The 21,328-nt window shown below is 42.7% G+C and overlaps 1 protein-coding gene across 3 annotated transcripts in view; it reads left to right on the top strand.

The window, feature by feature from the left end:
* MAP2K6 (mitogen-activated protein kinase kinase 6) overlaps positions 1 to 21,328 on the top strand; it is a 96,348-nt gene that overhangs the window by 7,070 nt on the left and 67,950 nt on the right. Inside the window, exon 1 of one of the 3 annotated variants that reach the window (XM_036268457.1) lies at positions 15,167 to 15,294. The exons of the other annotated variants lie outside the window; for them this stretch is intronic. Within the exon in view, the coding sequence (XP_036124350.1) occupies positions 15,279 to 15,294 (16 nt within the window). The 5' untranslated portion in view covers positions 15,167 to 15,278. Of the gene's footprint in view, positions 1 to 15,166; positions 15,295 to 21,328 lie in introns of those variants that run through there. 3 annotated transcript variants of the gene reach the window in all.

Here is a 21,328-nt window from a genome sequence, read left to right as displayed (position 1 = left end):
GACGGTCTCTCCCTGAGCTGCTCCTTGCAGTTCGGTGTGCGTCCTCGAAAGCCGCTCTTTCGCAGTGAGAGGTGTTCAGGCTGTACCTGTACGCGGGAATTCTGTCACACATCATCATAATTTAGTTGACTCAGTTCTGAGTTGAAGCATTAAATAGGCACTTGCTGGAACTCTGGTCATATGTTTTATTTTCTATTCTATGCATATCTCCTTAAGTTGGGTTAGGATCAGCCTTTCAGCCTTTTTTGTTTTTAAGACTGTTATATGCAGATCTAGATGCTGATCACAATCCACACCCCCACATCATCATCATCATCATCATTTATTTTACGTGACTCGCTTTCCATGTATTATGCTTTTAAACTTCACAGAAATTGTATGGGGACAGATGCTGTTATCATTAATTTGCAAATGAAGAAAGTGAGGCTCGAAGCAGTGAACTAACTTGCCCGGGGCTGGGTAGCCAGTGGCAGCGGCTGGGTGCAGAGCCAGGCCTGTCTGATGGCAGGGCCCATGCTCATAACTAGGGCTCAGCAAATCCAGCCCATGGGCCAAATCCAGCGCCACCTGTTAGGAAAAAACATTAAAATAACAACATTTTATGACACATGAAAATTCTATAAAATTCAAAGTCAGTGTCTACAAATAAAGTTTTATTGGAACACCGCTATGCTCGTTCATTTATTTATATGTCGTTCATGGCTGCATTTTGCCCACAGTGGTAGAATTGAATAGTTGTGATGAAGACTCTTTGTCCCACGAAGCCAAAATATTTATTGTCTGGCCCTTTACAAAAAAAAAAAAAAAAAGAGTTTTGATGATCTTGTCCTTTGTGACCTACTTAGTCATCACCTAAAGTCCTTTCATGATGAGGACCCCATTTACATTGCTTTTTGGCTTTAATTGGAAGTTGTTAACCTGGATAACTACTCACTCGCTACTCAGCCAGCGACCTCTGGGGCCCACCCACAGGAAATGTCTGAGAGATGTTTCTCCTGGTTATGAGATTTTTAGGCCATTGCTCATTTCCGCTGAACTGAGCGACTGGCCTCCTTCAGCCCATCCTGGGGTCCTTTCCCCTCGGCTGTACTCTTCCTGTTTGCTTTATATATATTTTTTTCTTTTCCCCCTCCCACTGAGAAGCTGCTCATTAGTTCTTTTCTTTGTCCCTTAATTCTCCCTTTTTTAATTCCACATTTTGTTTAAAAGGCAAATAAACTAAAAGCAACTCTCATAATACCACCATTGCCTGGCTTTGTTGATTATTATCATGACCCAGATCAGAGGTTCCATCCTTTCTTTTGTGTGGCGTAAAGATGGAAACCTCCCTCCATGGAAAGGCAGCCTTCAACTTACCCAGAGAGGTTTCCAGTTATCATCTCTTACAAAGGTTAGAGCGTTTTCTCTCATTAACACCCTCCGCCCCCAACCCTGGGTGGACAGTATTTTAGGAGGCTATGAGTATCCTTTTGCTTACAGAGTCACTTAATTTGTGGGGAATATGTGTATTTAAGAGGGAAGGTCATGGTAAAGGTTCTAAAAATTAAGGGAAGAGGCGGTGAGGTGGAGCTACATGAAGACTGAGTCACTTGGTGGGATGAGTCTAGATTTTGTTCAAGTGCACAGAATGAGCTAAGTTAAGTCACATACATGGAAGTGTTAATTCATACCATCCCAGACGGTAACCCCACTATGGATTCTTTCTACATTCCAGATACTGTGTGTAGTGATGCACAGGAATGACCTCATCCTCCCCTCACTAGGGCCTGGCAAGGTGGATGCTGCACTTTGTAGATGAGCAACCTGAGGCCAGAGAGGCTAAGGAACTTGCTTTTGATGTCAGGTCTGATAGTGGCAGAGCAGCAGCTTTAATCAAGGTCTGTCTGACCCCAGAACCTGAGCTCCTGGCTGCTCCACTTGGTTTGTCACTGCAAAATAAATTGATGAACCTATTCCCCAAAAGACATGTTTGGAGATAGAACATATGAATGGGTACCAGGGATAAGGATAGTAGTTAAGAGCGGCTGCCCTGTGTCTCTGTTCCCTTTGACATGTCCCTTTAAGTTTCTGTTGATTATAGAAGACTGAGTCTGACTCACTCTGACTCTTAATGTTGAATTCTATGTATAAATTGCCCACTGGATGAAGGAAGCTAGTTACAATGGTTTTACTGATAGATCTGGTCTGTACAGAGGGGAAGTTTATGTTAAATATCAGCAATGAACCTTGATTCCATTAGCTGTCTTCTGGGCTGTAACTAAGGAGACCCAAACTTTGTATTTCCCTACACATCTAAGTTAAATTGTTTTAAAGCAGTAATAAGAACATGGCCACTTTGGCACCATGCCTAACTAGAGGAATGCTGCAGCCCCTTTTGGCTTAGAGATTTCTTTTCTTCCTGGTATTTCTATGTAAATGTAATAAGTGCAGTTTCCTTGAAATTGTAAATGAACCTATGTCTCCATTTGTTTTCCTTTTGTACTGGACGGTGTGGGAGGAACTAGAATTACCTCTTTTTGTGGTAGCGGGGGTTTGGGTTTAAGCTGGGATTCTCTCCCAGCTTCCTCTCCAGCCAAAGCAGAACAGTTACACATGTGCGTGAGTTGTTTCCCATGATCTATGCTGAAGCCATGGGAATAGATAGATGATCTGCAAGTCTCTTCGCCCTCCGCCACACCCACATGCGAAGGATGAGTTAGAGAGACGGGTAAGGCTAGAATTTGAAGAACTAGTGGGAACAAATAGCAAGGGGTATGGGAATCATTTTGCAGTGAATGTTCAGAGACAGCCTTTCTGTGATATTTGAAAACTTTATAAGCATATTTCCCCCACTTTATTTACTCCTTCCTGCACCCTAAACTCCTTTGCCATTTGAAAAAAATAACCCTTAAAGACTCTAAATATACCTAAAGTGAGAAGTTGGATAAGGGATTTGTTCAGATCTATTTCAACAAATAAATTTCTGATCTATTGCTAAGACATTAAGACATTGTGCAAGGTAGCATTAGACAGAAATGCATCCCACTCTCCTCTTCCACTTAACTAGCTGTGAGCCTTGAAAAATCAACTTACCCTCTAGCTTCAGCTTCTTCACCCGTTAAATGGATAGACTGACCCTTATTTACTGGATTGTTCTGAAACTTAAACGAGGTCACGTATGTTATATGCTTTGACCAGTGCTTGGCATTCATTCATTCAGTAATTATGTATTGAGTGCACTTTTGGGTTTCAGGCATTGTGCTATCATAAACTCACCATAATCATACATTTGCTTTCTTTTTCTTTTTCTCTAGCCCTTGAGGAGCTTATAGTCTAGTAGGAGGTAAGAAAAGCACAGAAATGTGCAGAATACAGGCTAGAACTCCTAGATGTGCTTAGAAGAGGTACTGTGAGTTGGGAGTTCCGATGGATGAGGGGGAGATCAGGAATGTTTTTACAACGAGCATAGAAGTATCAACGTGACTTTCAGAGTCAATGAGCAGATTGTGTCCTAGGTCCAAAGTAGACACGGAGATGGAATCTTGACTTCAACTATCTAAGGGCAACAATAGAATGTTAATATAGGCAGAGCAATTCTTTAGAAAATAAAAAAAAGAAGATGCCCCAGCAAATACCTTGAGCTTAAAAGACCTTACTTGCATTTTCTAAGAACTTTCTTTTTCTTACGAAGCTATATACTGTAGTTATTGCTTATAATCAAAATAGGTCAATAAATGGAATATATCATATCATGTACTTTTAGGTGTTTTTGGATTGTGGAAACTCCAGGAAATCTAGCAGTTAATAGCTAAACAAGTATATCATCATATCACTGGGGTTTATAGGCACACTGTAATGATATAAGCAAGCTGTTGGTTCAATAATCAATGCTTTCCTAGATCAGGGAATATTTCCCAGAGCATGGCCACAGCTATAAATTTCATTTTTCATAACCTGCTAACCTGCCTTTTCCATTTCTTAGTGCTTTCTCCTTTTCTAGAATCATCTGAAGTCAGTTAGGGAGGAGGAACACTGTTTATTGTACTTCTGAATTTTCATTTTACTATGGAGCTCCAGATGGCTCTTTATTTTACCAAATTTACTTTCTCAAGCATGGTATTGGATATTGGCAAGGCTGTTTATAAAATTGTTCTGTGTGTATTTATAACTTCAGAAAAAAGTTTCATTGAAAAGATAAATATATTTAATATAATTGATAGATTGAATTAATTTTTCTTTCATTATCTTAGTTTCAAGTGCACAGTGACCTAAGCTCTAGATGTGACAATAGGTTGTTTCTCAGTATAACTATTACTTAGTCACCTTCCTTCTGCTCCGTGACTGTATTCAACTCAGGGTCAGCATGGGTCAGGTGGGTGGGCTGAGTCACCCAGAGTCCGGCAAGGCGCAGGGCAGTTTTTGCCTCACATTGCTGTACAATTAAAGGAAGCATGTGACCCAGCCAGGCAGATGGGACCTGACAGCTATATCATTCCCTCATTCAAGTGGCTCACCAGGTCTTCTCGCTTTGGACTTTGTTTCTGAATGAGCTTCTATTTTTATAGGTAAAGTAGTGGGGGAAATGCAGATTTAATACTGGGATTGATTTAAAAATGAGATTGAGCAATTCTGATACATTAGGATTAGAATGACTTTTTCCAAATTTCAGGTTTTTGTTTGTTTGTTTGTTTTGTTTTTCTGATGTGACCTAAGAACAAGAGGTCAGTGGTAGCTGGTAGGGGATGAAGCGGATGGGGATGGTGGTGGTGGGGGAGGGGCAGAGGGCCATATACTTCTTGGTTGATTTTAACAAACATTATTAACAAAATTAAATAAATGATCTGCACCTAACACTGTGCTAACTGAGTGCAGAGATGAACAGAATTCTGCCTCTGCCCTCAAGAAGCCCACAGCTAGTGGGGTGGATTTGTATGCTGGGCTGCCATTCCCAGCTGCCACCAAGTGGGCGCTTACACCATAGAAATGTATTGTCTCACAGTTCTGGAGACCGGAAGTCTGAGATCCACATGGCGACAGGGTTGGTTCGTTCTACGGGCTGTGAGGGAAAATGTTCCATGAGTTTGGTGGTTTGCTAACATTCGGCATGCCTCACCTTGTAGACGCATTGTCGAGATCTCGGCCTTCATGTTCACACGGTGTCCTCCCTGTGTGTATTCTTGTGTCAAATTCCCCTTTCTGTGTGGACACCAGTCATTACATTAAGGGCTGACCCTCACCCAGTATGGTCTCAACTAATTTATCCAACAACCCTATTTCCAAGCAAGGTCACATTCTAAGGAACTGGAAGTAAAGACTTCAACAGAGGATCTCAGGGAACATTTTACAAAGTATATGATTATCTAACCACTGTGCTGTACATTTAAAACCAATGCAAAATAATATTGAATATAAACTGTAATTGAAAAATAAAATTTAAATTAAAAATAAAAACTTCGACATAGGAATTTGGGGCAGGGGGACACAGTTCAAGTCATACCATGGGAAGACAAACATGTCAGCAAACGAATGCTACTCTGTGTGCTGTGCATGTAAGTTTTGGTACAAGATGCAGGTGGGATACTAAGGAAGGTGAAGGGTATAACTTTCCTGAAGATCAGGAAAACCTGTGGGTAAGAGGGAGGATATTATCTTGGTATAATGGAACTTCACTGTGGTTCTTATAATGATAAGTAAGAGAAATAAGAGACTTGCCATCTGATCCTTGAATAGACTACCTGCTCGCTCTTCTGATTTTCTATCACAATAACAGACTGGATGCTTCTAAATGGGGGGTGTTAAGTTTGCGCACACACGCACACACACACACATGCTTTTGCTATATTGATTCCCAAAACTTACTGTGTTTAGTGGTAATGTGGCATGCAAATCACTCAGTTGTCACAAGCAGTTTTCATGTATACAGAGGTGGTGCTTGGAGTTTGGGGAAACGGGACATTCTTCCTTTTGTAACAAATGGTTCTAGTCCTAATGGAACAGAGCCTAAAAGGGAATGAGAACAAGAACCAAGGGTCTGCAGCCAGGGAAAGCTTATTTTTAGAAAAGGCCTGTAAACTTAAAAAAAATAAAAATAATACTCGAGCATTACCAAGCTCTTACAATAATTGATTATTAACAAAGTCTTTTTAACTGTGTGTATACTTAATATGTTAATAGGCAGCTTTATTTTCTTAATGTGGTCTGAGTATGTTTAGCATAAAATTATGTATAAAAAGACCAGGATCCACTTCGGTACGAGGGGACAGTAAGGGATGAAGTTGTCAGGACATGTCGGTGTGAGGTGATTGGGGGTTAGGTCAGTGGGAGGGAACTTTTCCAGCTTAGAACAGACTCCCATCATCTGTCAAATTGTCCTGCTAGGGTGTTGATGGTGGCATGCTTCAAGCACAGGGACCAGGTGGGCACTCAAGAAAAAGCCACAGGAAGGTAAGGAATCCTTCAGAGCTCAGTGCATGGTCCTGGGAGTGGTGATCCAAACAACAAGAGGACAGGTGGGTAGCAGACGTGAGGCAGGAAGTCAGGTATTAGATGAGTCAACACAGAGGGGAAAGAAAGAAATCATAATCAGGAGGTCAGTGGGAAAGCAGGGATCAGAGAGCTAAAGTGTCCAAGATCCCAGCTTGCAGAACCCAGGTGGGAATATATGTACTTTATTCCATCTGAGACCTGCTGTAAGAAATGAGTACCCACCTCATCTGTTTCTTTCAGCTTCAGAAGCAATCTTTGTTTCTCTGCCTATTGTGTGGCGATGCATCATAGGAAGCCTGGGGAGGTTGGGTGTAGAAAGATATGCAGAAAAGAAGCAACAGAAACTAGTTTGGGGCTTGTTTACAACAAGCCCAGACTTATTTCCACACAGAGAACCTGTGCACAGCTCTCTGAGTGGGACCAACAGAGTCAGAGGAAAACAGGAAACAGTGATCCAGCTGGAGTGTCAGCCGCTTGGTTTCAGAATGAAACCAACCACTGGTTTTTCTCTCTCAGGGTAGGAGGTGAGAAGCAGCCTTGGCTCCCAGACATCCAATTCCAGGTCAAAGCTGGGAAGAGGAAGTTGTTCTTAAAGCGTATCAGGGGATGTAGACTCAGTCTTCGCGAAAAGTACTTGGGCAGTATCAAGAGCCTGTACAATTTTTGATCCAGCTTTTCTTTTTATGAGAATCTATCCTATAATAGCTAGTGATTTTTTTAGTGCCTACTATGTGCAAGGCTTTGTGATAAGCACTTTACTCATTAGCTCTAACCTTCATAAAATCCTGCAAGGTAGGTAAAGCTATCCCCATTGTACAAAGGAGGACATTGGAACTCAGGTTAGTGACTTGCCTAGGATAATACAGAGAGTGGTTGCAGAGCTGGGATTTGAATCTAGTTCATTTAAATTCCAAAGTTCATGTTTTTCACTATGTAACTGCCATGTCAAAATAGTGAAAAATAAAACACCCTGTTGCATAATAATAAGGGAATTGCTTAAGTGACAGATACCTACCTGATGCAATCGGTTATGAAGAGAGGGCGATAACATTAATGGAAAGATGCTTATGGCCCAGGAAGAATGGATAAATATATACCTATATAAGAAATATATGTACGCATTTGTGTATGTTTTGTTTTATCTCAATTCGGAATATTGGGGAGAATTTCATTGAACCCAGTTGCAGCTGAGCCTGAATTTTCTGACTCCCTCTTTTTTCCTCTCTCGCATCACAGGAGCCCTCATTTTGCTTTTCCGAGTCTTTTCTTCTTTGCCCTGCAGATCAGGCTTTTGCTAACTCATCAATATGCACATGGTTTAAAAGAGCTCTAGTCCTGCATCTATCTATATGACCAGAGTTTTAGTACCCACCATCCTTTTACTAGTTACTTTGTCTGGTCTGAGATCAGATTCTCTGATCATGAGTGGCTGCTGGATTGGCTAGACCTGTGTCAGGTGTCCAACCCTGCATGCATGAGGGGTAAGTAAGCCCTTGGCCCGCTGTCCACTGCCCACTTAGAGGTGCTGTAGAAGCAGCTAATCCGAGTTGGGGGCGCAATTGCAAGAGACAAATAGGTTGACATAATAAAGCATGTGGGGAGGAAATACATGAGAAAAATGAAAACAAATATGGCTGCTTAGACTTAAACTGGAATGAACCTTTGACACCATTGTGACTGGTGTTTTGTATCATTTTATTTTATTTTTTAATTTAATTAATTAATTTATTTTGTTACAGGTGTTTCTCCTTTTTCCCTGTTGTTTTGTATCATTTTAAAATTTGCATACTGTTAATAATAAAGAACTTGGTTGTTAAAGAGGCAGCGCATCTCCTCAGATTCTCCCATTTTCCGTGAGTGGGAGAGGCCCAGACCGTACATGTTTGTTCTGTTGCTCATAGCTTTTATGAGCAGGCCACTTGAGCAGTAAAAAGGAACAATGAGAGAAGAACACAGAAAAGGCACACTGGTGCTCTCTAATGGCTAAGTGATAAACACAAGGCTAGTTTTTCGATACTATGACGGTGGCCCAAGAGTACAAAGAGTCTGGGTAATAGATACCTAGCAAAATGTAAAGAGTTTATAACCAAGCAATGTTACATACAGTTAGCAAGGACCTTGGAAATCATCTACACTGAACACCTCATTTTTTAGATTAAACAATTATGTTCAAGAGAGATTAAGTAACAAAACTAAGGTGGTAGTGAGCTAGGTCTGGAAGACAGACCTCTTAACACTCACATCTGGGTTGTTGTTAGCATCTCAGAGGCATCTTGATGCTAAGCCAAACTTTGACTCTCTGGGGAGCCCTTATATTCTTCCTATCAATGCAGAAACTAACTCCTGAGCATAAGAATAAAATATAAACCAGAGCACTAGGCACAGTGGAAATCAGGACCTCTGTTTACTCCATCTGTCATCAGATGATTGAAGGGGGTCTGTTCAACCATGCAGGCAGCCATTTATGCATTCCCTGTACATTGATTAGATTCTTCTCAGTGTGTTTCATAGTGAGGCACCAGGGAGTGTGCAGAGAAGACAGTTTCTACTTGCAAGAAGTTCACGTCTAATGGGGACAGACGTATGTATCAACATTTCTGATTTAATGATAGCTGAAAGGAAAAATGATTAATTGCTCGGATCCTGGAAAACGAATGGGAGAGTCAGAGATTGGAAGTGGAATATCAAAGAAGACCCAGTGCTGGTCTGTGGAGCACTGTGAAATGGCATGGTGTCCAAAAAATCCCAAAACTGGTTGGAATGCCGGGGTCATCTAGCAGAGCAGTGAGAGATAAGTAGGAAAAACAGGCCAAGGTATGGAAGGCCTCACCCCTCCGGAAGCATTTGCTGCCTTACCCAAATACACAATATGAAGTACTGCTGAGAGAGGGTTTCTTCCAGCAGCTATATTTAATATAATTTTGCATCTTAGACTCAACCATGCATCTTTGTCCCTTAGCAACAGGTTTTGTTAATGTTATGTGCTCAGTATGAAATGGAGAGCCAAATTGGCATTGAAGAGCTTTCCTTTGGCAAGTCTTTGACTAGCTTTCTTTATCAGTTAGGGGGGAAAGCTATCAACCTTTATAGGGAAGGGAGTTTGCCCTGGTTGATTAGTATTAAACGTAGTTTTCTTTAACTTACCATTTGATGACTCAACTCATAATGGCATTTTGTTGGCGGTTCACTAACCTGCACTTGCCTCTGCTCTACAGGGCGTGCCTTGAGGTCTGATTACACAGTTTTCATTCATATGGGCCTGTCTCCCACCCTGCTATTTTTCTGTTGTTGTTTTTCAGCTAACTTGACATTCCTACCTGCCAAGACCTGGGGAGCTTGTCTGCTCACCCCGTTTGCTTCCTCCATGAGGTCACATTTGAGTGCCTGCGATTCTGGAGGTTTAACAGAACAGAAACCCCCAGCCTGTGTGTTCTGGAGCCAGAGATTCCCACTGTCTGGACCTTTGGAAATCATTCTTGATCTCTGGGAGAGGAGACAGCTCCATGGTTAGAGTCTTACAGAAACACAGGAGGGCCCTGGCCGGTTTGGCTCAGTGGTTAGAGCGTCGGCCTGTGGTCCAGAGAGACCCGGGTTTGGTTCCTGCTAAGGGCATGTACCTCAGTTGCAGTTTGTCCCCAACCCTGGTTGGGTTGTGCCCAGGGCCGTGTGGGTGGCAACCACTCAATGTGTTCCTTTCACATCGATGTTTCTCTCTCTCTCTCTCTTCCTCTCTTTCTCTTCCTCTCTCTCCCTCCCACTCTATCTGAACAAAAAACGAAAAAATGTCTTCGGGTGAGGATTAAAAAAAAAAAAAAGAAATGCAGGAAGGATCGCCTAGGTATTGATGAAATGCGAAACCACACCTAAGGTGGTTTCTTCCAAATTACAAAGAATTAATATTATTTTTTAACTGTCTCTATTTTGTTAACTAATAATAATTTCCAAAGTCTATATTCGCAGCCTTGCATAAGCATAGTTCATAGAGGCAAACTTAGCAACAAATCACAGAAAAGAGATTAATGTGTTATCTATATTTTAAAATAATTTGTGATCTCACCTCATCTAACCTCAGTTTCCTCTTCTTGTAACTGGATGGTCACTACATTCTGTGGTTTTAAAAGAAATGCCTAACTTGGGAAGATGCATGAAGGCTACATCATGTGGAGAATAGAGATATATGTGGTGCAAATAAAGAAGCATAAAATTAAGAAGGATGAATGCCAGTGGATGAAGTATTTCAAACATTTCAACTTTCTGCGACTCCAGCTGGGCTCAAGAAAATCACCTATGCTTTCATGGTTTTTGGTAGATGTTTGGAAGAAATCAACTACTTCAACCATACTCTCATAGTATCCTGGATTTATATTCATTTGGACTCATTTATTTTCCAAAGTGCATTTATCCATTTTCACTCTGCTAAGAATAAAAGGTCAATAATGGAACTTGAGGAAGAACTTTGTTCCTTGTCGGAGAGTTGTAAATGCAAGAATTTGTGACTAAGAAGGGTCCTGACATCTACAAGAAAAGGACAGAATCAGTTTTATGACTTGGTTTAGATCTAATGGTCCTAAAAGTATTTTAAAAAAATCTAAAATATATTCTAGTCAGCCCTGGCCGATGTGGCTCAGTTGATTCTGTGCATGGAAAGGTCGCAGGTTCGATTCCTGGTCAGGGCACATGCCCAGGTTGTAGGCTTGATCCCCAGTGGGGGTGGGGTGTGTGCAGATGACAGCCCCTCAATATTTTGCTCTCACATGGATATTTCTTTCTCTCTCTTCTTCTCGCTCTAAAAATCAATAGAAAATCTTTTAAAAACAGAATAATAAAGTAAATATATTCCAATCATTTGGAATTGATTTAAAGGAGAAAATGAAAAGCCCTGCCAGCCGTGATAGATTGTTAACTGCAAACGATGCCTTCAGAAGTGAGCAGCTGTCACACTTCTCTGTCCTCTGTGGAGATGTAGCTTTGGGAAGATAACAGGTTTGTTAATTAACGGATTTCATCCAAACTCCATTCTTTTCCCTTGGAGCTTTCGCCACCCCAACTACATCCCCTTCCCAGAGCCGGTCCTTTGGCTCTCTTGATCCAGACAGCATTCGCTTCTTTTCTCCTCATTGTTGGATATGCTACCCATCAGGCAATCTTAAAATGAAAGTGGATGAAGCAATGCTGTCTTTTTTTTTTTTTTTTTTAATTTTATAAAAATTCTACGGTAAATATTCTGCATGTATTTTGATAAAAATGACTAGATGGGTGCTTTTGCTCTGGTTAACTATAGACTGGAGAGAATTTTAAGAAATACTTTTCTATCTTGTTTATTTTATCCGCAGAGTCAGGTTCAGTGCCTGGCACATGGTAGGTGCTCAACAAGTACAGTTTGAATAGTGATTTATTAATAGTGTACAGGGTTAGCCTTATGCAGACTTATAAAGTAGACTCAGCTGGCCTTTGGTGGGTTCAGTCTCCTTTTTTAAGCCTTCCTTCTCATTTCTCAAATGAGAACTTCTTATCACACCTGCAGAATCCTCATGCATCTCTATTTTTTAGTAGGTGACATACATACAATATGAAATTCACAATCTAAATAAGTCTAGAACGTACAATTCTGTGGTTTTTGGTACAGTCACAAGGCTGTGCAGCCATCACCACTGTCTAGTTCCAGAACATTTTCATCACTCCAGATGGAAAGCAGTCATTCCCCGTCCCCCATCCTCCCACCCTGGCAACCACTGATCTACTTTCTGCCTATAGATCTGCCTGTTCTAGATACTCCCTGTGCATGGAAGCACACGGTGTGTGGCCATTGGTGTCTGGCCTCTTTCACTGAGCATCGTGTTTTCCAGGCTCATCCACGCCGTAGCAGGTACCAGTGCTTCGTTCCTGTTTTATGGCTGAATAGCATTGCATTTATGGATTGATCACGTTTTCCCATCTTTATAGTTTCTATCGAAATCTAGCCTCTAAAGAACAGGCTAAAAAGTAGTTAACAAATTACATATGAATGTAGCTAATAGAACTGAAATGAAAAATTCATCTAGGGGAATTTGCACTGTTAGTAAAAAACAGCTTAAAAATAAAGGAATACATTTCTAATGGTGAAATCTCAGGGATAGGGAAACATTTCCAAGGGGACTTCTTTAGTGCCAGAGAATTAACATATTTATGACTGTCTGACTTCTTGTAAGTCTACCAATGGCGGTGGGACTGGAAAAGACATTGGATTGAGTATGTGGGAGCAAATTAGTGAACTTGTATTGTCTGCGTTTCCCTGAGCCGTGTTTTGTTTGTGGTCTTGATTTGATTTTTCAACCACACCCTCCACTACACTCTTACATGCATTATTTCATTTAATCCTCTGAACATGGTATGGAATAGTTTTAATTTGTATTCGCATCTTATACTTGAGGAGTCTGTAAATGAGATGTTGGAAAACTCAATGTTTTGCACTGAATCTGAGTGTTCACATCTGTAAAATGGGATGATGACAGCAACCGCAGAGGCTCAATTCGAGAATTAAATGAGATCACTTCCATGTTATACTAAAGATGCCTGACAGCTAATAGACACTACAAATTGTAGCTCTTGGTCTTCCAACTATTATTATAAAACAGTATTTTCTATCCTACTATTCAGACCCAAGTCCCAGAATTACTCTGCTTGGTTTTCTAGGGTGTTTTGTTATCTCTTTCCACCCAAACCATTCAACTTATATTCATCTTATTTTTACCCCATGGCATACATTCTGTCCTCCAGCCAGCCTCTTATCTTTCTTTCCCATTCACATGTCTGACCCTCCCGTACTTGGTGCCTTTCCTTAGATCGACCGTCCCCCGCACCTTTCCTTAAAGTACTGCTTGTTTGTCAGGCCTCAGTCTCAAGTGTTAGCGTCTCCTCTGATCAGTCCCTCCTGTCCTGCTCTCTTCCTTTATGAAATTCTTTTTGAACTTGGAGTCATAGAGCCATAGACTGGCAATGAAAGGCACCACGTCATTCTTCCCACTTAGCCAGGTTAAGTGTCTTCAGTAAGATGATCAACCTGTTTGTTCGACACTGCCTTCTCTATTTCATACAAGTATTCTCTGAATCACACATGCTTTTCTTGTATTATCCACCATTCAGTGGACTTATTCTATGATAGGCTCTGAATTAAGAAACAAAGATAGCAAGGACCAGTCTTATGCGCGTGTACTTCAGAGTGAGTGCTTCTCTAAGTACCTTCCTTCTTCCACCTCACCCCAGCTCTGGTAAGGACTTTCACTTGTCCTGTGTGCTCACTGACGGGGTGGGGTAGGGGAGAATGACTAACACTCTGAAAAAAGGGCAGCATAATGGCATCAGCAGAGGTTCTAACAACACAGAGGCAGTAGTGATTCACTGAGGGGGCATTAGGAAAGCTTCACAATGGAAATGACATCTGAACCGGGTTTTGAAGGATGAGTAAAAGTTCACCATCAAGGAGGACAGATTTTAATCAGTGAAGAGTATAGGAAAAGCAAAGGAGGCGTGAACATGCATGTCCAGTGTGGTATGTAAGCTTTTGGTACATCTGGGGTGTGTCTGGGGTGCATTGTTCATAGGGCATTGAAGGAGAGGAGGTGCTGGAGTAACCAAAATTCAAATTTTCTTTTTGACTAAAAAGTCCAGGCTCCTCTCTTAGTACCTATTCTAGTCCATATGCAAGGTCCGAATAAACTTGGCCCTGCAACCTTGTTAAGTAACCTACCCTTACACTAGATACTGAAGTCTAATTTGTCTCTCTGTGCCATTGAACAACAATTGGTTACTTTCAGGTTTGTTGTTGTTTGTGTTTTCCTTTCTATCCCTGTGCTTGCCGTGTGAAGGACATTGTGAATGGAAAGGCTGAATAGAGTCATGAGGTCCGTGGCTCCTCATTTGGAAGTTTCTGGATGGAGCAGGGTGCCCTGCTGGTCTTGGTTGTTTTCCTAGCCTTGAGAATGATTTCTAAGTCAATGAGAATTCGTTGTCAAAAGGTATATTGATTCATGCTGATCTCAGCATTGAAGGAATCCATGGCAAGAATTTGGGGTAGCTCATAGCAGCTGCCAAAGGGCCAGAGAACTAGAATCAGAGACAACAGAGCTGGAACAAAGCCCCAAAATACACCCAAAAAGGGGGCTCGTGCAGATGCCACTGCTACCACCAGTGGGAACAGGTAGGCAGCCTGCAGCTTGCACCACCACTGCTGGAAGTGAGGTGTGGTCATCGTCGAAACTGCTGCCAGCAAAGCTCCCCCAAACTGGATGGCCACTGCCATGGTCAAGTGCTGAAGTGGCTCCTGTGCTGTCCCTGCCTGTTTACATCACCAGGGACTGAGCCTAGATCCACAGTGAGTGTCCTGGGCCCATGACTCTAGTGCAAAAGATGCTAGGAAAGTGAGTTTTCAGCACTTTTAGCACCTCATGGGTGGCTGGTGCTGCCTCATGAGGTGGAGGACTCTCCAAACACAGGAAAGGGACTCAGAGGCCAAATGCATGATGGATGTCACCTTTAAGCTGGCCATTGTATGCATGTCACCAACTCTCTTTAGCTGGGGACTTATGGGAAATTCAAAGTGCATTTGCATCAAGAAAAGACTGTACCATCTCTGAGATAGAGGAAGGAAACTCGACTCGGGGAAGTAAGCAGTAGAGAGAAAGCTCTCGAGTCTTAGATTACTTACTGACCTCAAAAGCAAAAGGGCTGGCTCAGCCTTAGCTAGGTCTGTCAGGAGCTAATTCTAGGTCCCTTAACAAAAGGGACTTTTTAAATGGGGATGTACTGCCTGGATTTGTGCACACTTTTCAGAAATCATGGATCAAATCATAGGTAAACATTTGTTTTATCTTTTTAAGAACTTGAGGTAGTGGAGCAGTTATTTTTCTTGTTTCCCAGAAGGGATACTTGTTGCCTGTCTTAATGAAGTAGCTTGTTTGGGGGTTCTATAACTACCAGGTGGTAGGCCTGAGGCTAGGACCTGGGTTTCCCATTTCTCTCTCAGTGTTCTTGTACCATAGGTATTTCCCAGTGAGCATTCCCTGTTCTTTAGGTAACAAATGAATTGTCTGTAAATGCCTGAGTACCATAGGAGTATTAAAAGAACCCTCAATTTGATGTATAATGATTGAGTTGGTAGGCCATCACAGTAGCTTAATTATTCATGGGTGGTTATTTGGATGAGAGATATGTTGCATTTCTGTCTCTGGCTTGAAAAAGTAAACCTTGTGAAGGTCTCTCTTCCTTATTTTGAGATATTTATACTATCCAGTTCAGTTGCAAATGTATCAGTCCCAACTTTAGTTCAAATTTATTTCAATTCATTAAACAATTTATTTCAATTCATTCACATTGCACAGGAGCTTAAACGGGTGCACAGGAGCTTAAACGGGTACACACCTCTAAATAGTTAAGAGTTTAATCAAGAAAAAAAAATGTTTATTTTTTACCCTGCAACAAAGGTATTTTGGGTGTATAACATGTTGTCTTACCAGCTGCTGCCTCTTTTAGCGTTATATTAGCTTTCCTTGCTTTAGCTTCTTCTGACGATTAATGGAGATGGGGTGTTTCCATTAATACCACGTTTATATAATTGAGCCAGTAATTGACAGTTTACTGTTGAGTGACAGAACTCTGCATTCTCCCAGAGAATGAGAACAGAGTACAAGGGTACAGCCTAGATTTACACTAGTCAACAAGTGTTTTGAGTGCTGCTCGGGAAGCCTAAACTATACCAAGTGCTTAGAGATTGAATTGCTGGATTAAGAATCATGTTACAGGGGCTAAATCAGTAGTAGCAGGGCGAGCTGAGCCAAGTTATATTCTGTTCCTCAGTTTCTCCACTAATGTTTAGTCTGCCCTCTGCCAGATTTCCATGTATGTTAGGCTCATTACTTCACTACTGACCTACTAAGTAGATGTTGTTTTCTGCCTTTTGCAGGTGAGGGAGGCTGAGTAATTTTCTTTGAGGCCATGGAGTTTGTTAATAGCAGGGTGGGGAATGCAAACTTAGATCAGGGGCTCTCCAGAGCCACTCAGCCTAATTGCCTCTTATCCTCTGCCTTTAGGGCACTTTCACTTCTCACACAGACACCGAAATACAAGTGCTAATGCCTCCTCCTCCTCACCATTTTTACAGTGGCTGTGTTCTGAGTTTATTGGGGAATGGGTGCTTGAAAACACAATGGCTAGACTTCATAATGAAAAATGTCAAATTATGCAATTTTGTGAAGTAGTCATCGAATTTTATGCTGTTAGCAGTTTTGAGGATGTGTGCAATTTATATAACTTCATATTTTATTGGAATCTTTGTTTCCTACATACGGAGGAGTCCTGAGAAAAGGTAGGCTTGGGTAATGGAATTTGATGATTGCCTGGAGGCAGTTTAGAAGAGGGAGATGAAGAGAGGGAGAATTAGAGCAGTGATTTCACTTGGGGCCCCGAGGGCATTCAGAAGGGTGACCAGGGAAGAGTCAGTTAAGAAAAGCATAACAGGGGTGAGCAGCAGGCAAGGGACAGGGATCCCTAGCAGGGAGTCAGGCGGAGGAGACTTGCTGAGGAAGAGACGGGGCGTGTCCAGGGAAATGCAGACCTGCCAGACTATTGAGGTCAGTTGGCAGACAGGCAGGCCCCTTTCAACCTGAATTTGAGAGACTGCATCTGGAACACAGCAGAAAGAGGACCATGTGACCCTTAGGGTGGGGATGAAGGTAAATCAGCCAGTCAGCCTAAGACTGAAACAGGGAGACACATTCACCTAAGTATTGTTGCAGTGGCCCTCTAATCTGTCTTGTTGTTCCTCATTTATCTGCCCAAGACTGCTCACCCCACCATATGGAGCAACAGCTTAGTTGTTTAGCTCTGTAGGGAAATAGTCACAGGGCATTTTTTTTTTTTAAAACTAAAGTTTGGTCCTGTAAGCACTGAGGCTTAATTGAACTCTGTTTTTCTTGAGACTCTCAAAGGCACTCTCTTTTTCCTTGTCACTGAAAGGTAATCTATCTTTTTATTTAAGGAACATGACCATCATGATGGTCTGGAGGGCTCGGGGAGCTCCTGTGAAGTGGCCAAGGTGTGGGGCGTTCCTGCTCCGGCGCACTGAGTGCCTCTGAGGCCTCCCCCTGCCGTCCCGCTGCCTTGCAGCAGCCGAGCCGTCCTGGCCCCACGCCCAGCTGCAGCCACCACCAGCCAAGGTTCTTTCCGCTCTCCATGGCTTTTTCCTTTGCCTTTCCCCCCAGCCACATCCCCACTCCTGGCCCCGTGGCTTCCTTCTTCAGCCATCCCCAGGTAACCAGGGGCTCCTTCCTCTGGTCAGTGACGGACTGTGCAGGGCCGGACGTCCGGTCGGTCTCTGCCTCATCTTGGCTCTTTTCAGCGTTGCTCAGAGCGTTTGTTTGCAGTGCTGCTGTGGAGGTGCTTTCTGTCCCTTTTCTGCCTCTCGTTTCTTCTGTCCCAGGGGCTCCTGGCTTTTCCACATGGTGACTTTGCTAGAAGAAAGGCGTCCTTGACAACTGAGGTGCTGGTGGCTGTGCCTAGGCCCCGGGGCAAAGATCGGCGCTCCCAGGTTATAGCTTTGAAAGGGACCTCACCGATCCTTTGATGACAGTGGCGAAAGTTACAGAGGAGCCAGTTTTTCTCCTTCTCTTAGTTTGATTAAGAGTATGGATTTTGGAGCCAGGCTGCCTGGGTTCAAATCCTGGCTGTTCCCCTAATTAGGTTGAAGCATATTACTTAACATCTTTGTTTCTTAATCTGTAAAAGAGAGATAATACTAGTACCTAGGACATAGGGCTGATGTGAAGATTCTGGTATATAATATATTTTATTTATATATCAAATATAAAATATAGTTATATTAAATTATATTGTATTATATTTGTAGTAGTATATATTGTACTACTATATATTATAATATATGGCATATGCTATATGCTATTATATATAATAACAGTATATATAGGATATAGTATGTAAACTCCATATATAGCTAATATATGTAAAGCCTTTAGGACAAGCAGGTGATATATAAGGATTTACTTTTTTTTTTTTAATCCTCACCTGAGGATATTTTTCCATTGATTTTCAGATAGAGTGGGAGGGGAGGGAGGGACAGAGAGAGGGAAACATTGATGCAAGAAAAACACATCAGTTGCTTGCCTCCCACAAGACCTCAACCATGGCCAGAGACCAAACTGCAATCGAGATGCGTGCCCTTTATCAGAATCGACCGCTGAGCCAATCTGGCCAGGGCAAGAGTTTGCTGCTATTATTTTTTGGGATTTGTGAAGGGAATACGTTTTTGTTTTTGACTTATAATCAAGGCTGCTTATTATTTCTCATACTCCCTTGAGTGGTTGGTTGTCATTTCTGTCCTTATTTTAAAGTAGTTTGCAAGTAGCAGGCACTGAGTGAGCATGTGCAGCTTGATTTAAATCTGAGGCACAGTAAGCACCTGGTTGACTCTAGGACTGAAGCAATAGTAGCCTTTGGAAAGGTTGGTCTCCAGGTTGCCTGGCCAGTCGGTCCACCTGCCCATCCCTTGGTCCTGCAGAGGGCGCTCTTGTTTCCAATGCTTCTCTGCTCTGGCTTTGTTTCAAGTCTTGAGTTTGGGATGAAGACTTAAAGGCCAGGCTCAGGCCCAACCTTCATCCATGCTTTCCCTCTCTGCAACATTCTGGAGTTGGGGTGGGGGAGCAGGGCATCAAACCTTATGTTTAAATTTGGGGTAGGAAGATTTTTCCTTGAGACTTTTTTTTAAGAGCTGCATTTCATGATAAAGTTGAGCTAGGAAGTAAGGCCAATTTTATATTTAAAAAACACATTTTGTGAGCATCTCCCGTGCCAGAAAAAATCTAAATAAGATCCTACCCTCAGAGTAGTTAGAGTCTAGAAGTGCAGTTTTGTAAACATATACACATACACTAAAATAGAATGGGACCACTGTGAAGAGAAAGTATTTCTGGCACTTGTAGACACAAAAGCAAGAGAGTTGTATTTAACCTTTGCGTGAAATGGGATGGGCAGGGGTGAATCTTGAAAATGTTCATGAAAGAGATTTTATTTGAGCTGAATCCAGAATGTCCAGTAGGTTTGCATGAGTCAGGGAAAGGAAGCATATTTGAGACAGAAAACAACATGAATAAGAGCAGAGAACTTCAAAGCATCCTGGTGGTCTGAGAATTACAAGAATCTGCCATGGCTGCCATGAAGTATGCGTGAAGAACAATGGGAATTAACAATAGCGAGTGGTCAGGGGTTATCAGTGGCATGCCGGAGCTGGCTTGTGTCAGGCTCAGGGGAAAGAGCCATTTATTAACTAGCCAGTAGTTTTGCAAGCTGGTTGTTTAACTGTCGGTCGCTTGAAATTGACAGTGGTGGAAATACTTACACCATGGGATCAGCAAGTGCTACATATCAGGGCTTTTTTTCCCCCCTCTGCGGAGTTGCTTTACCAACACTCTACTGATTGTGATGCCCTTGCATGCCACTCTGATAATGACTCTTTAGGGCCCCTCTGTGTTGGCCGGGTGGAGCCAGTGCAGTCTGGCTGGCAGGGAAGCAGTATGATCAGATTTGTAATTTAGAAAGACAACTCTGTGTCTTTGGTCCTGGTCCTGTCCCCGAGGAAACAGACCCAGAAAGGGAGATATTGGGGAGCATTCTGGGGACTAACATTTGAGGGGAAGCAAACGAAACAGGATTGGATAGCAGGAAGAGTTGAATGATGAAGCAGCTGTAAGGCGGGTTCCACGTGGCTGTTTTGGAGCTGGAAAGGTCCATTAGGGGGTTCCGCCCAGAGGCACAGGCGTCAGGCCTTTGTACACCTGCAGTCCCTATATGAAGGCTGACCCTGTGGAGGGGTACATAACCACAGTGAAGTGACTCTCTTCAACTGAGGGACTCCCTGGAAAAGGGTCAACAAGTAGGGAAGTGAGTGCCTGAGGCCTGGAGGACATTCTCGGTATTGCACCCCATCATCCACATCACTCCGGTGGCAGTTTGGAGGATATGAGCTCTGTGGGAGATGGGAAGCACAGAGAATGGTCCAAAGAGTGTTACAGAAGTCCAGGTTACAGATGATGAAGGCCTAGAGCAGGTGTTCGCAACCTTCCTGATGCCGTGACTCTTTAATACAGTTCCTCATGTTGTATGTGGGCGTATCTGCATGTGCGCGGACCCGCCTGGAGAAAGACAGAGGAACGGTGTCTTGGTTCCTAATCACATATTTCCGATGGTCTTAGGCCACCTCTGTGAAAGGGTTGTTTGACCCCCAAAGGGGTCGCAACCCACAGATGAGTACCGCTGATCTAGAGTAAAGGAGCAGCCATGGTGACGGAGGAGGTAGGAACCGGCAAGTGGGAAGGTAGGGCCTACGGCACAGGTTCTTCTAATGCGGTGGTTCTTAACTCACGGCAGGGCTGCCCCCAATGTCGGGAAATGTTTTTGGTTGTCATAACTGGGGGAGGGTTGTATGTCTGTGTGTGTGCTTCTGGCATCTCATTGGTAGGTGTTAGAGATGCTGCCAAACATCCCATAATACACAGGATACCTCCTCCCTCCAACAGAGAAATATCAGGCCCTGGCCGGGCTGGTGTGGCTCAGTGGTTGAGCATCGACCCATGCACCAAGAGGTCGCCGGTTCAGTTCCCAGTCAGGGTATGCCCTGGTTATGGGTCAGATCCCAAGAAGGGGGCATGCAAGAGGTGGCCAATCAATGTTCTTTCTCATCGATGTTTCTCTCTCTCTCCCTCTCCCTTCCTCTCTAAAATCAATAAAGAAAAAAAAAAAGACATATTAGGCCTCAAATGTTAGTAGTGCCAGAATTGATATGATACTGGGAATAAAGGAAGTGTGAGGAGCCTTTACC

The sequence above is a fragment of the Molossus molossus genome, unplaced genomic scaffold (assembly GCF_014108415.1).
Source record: "Molossus molossus isolate mMolMol1 unplaced genomic scaffold, mMolMol1.p scaffold_m16_p_19, whole genome shotgun sequence".
Lineage (NCBI taxonomy): Eukaryota > Metazoa > Chordata > Mammalia > Chiroptera > Molossidae > Molossus > Molossus molossus.
The sequence above is the reverse complement of the archived record's forward strand: the minus strand, read 5'-3'. Positions and strand labels throughout refer to the sequence as shown.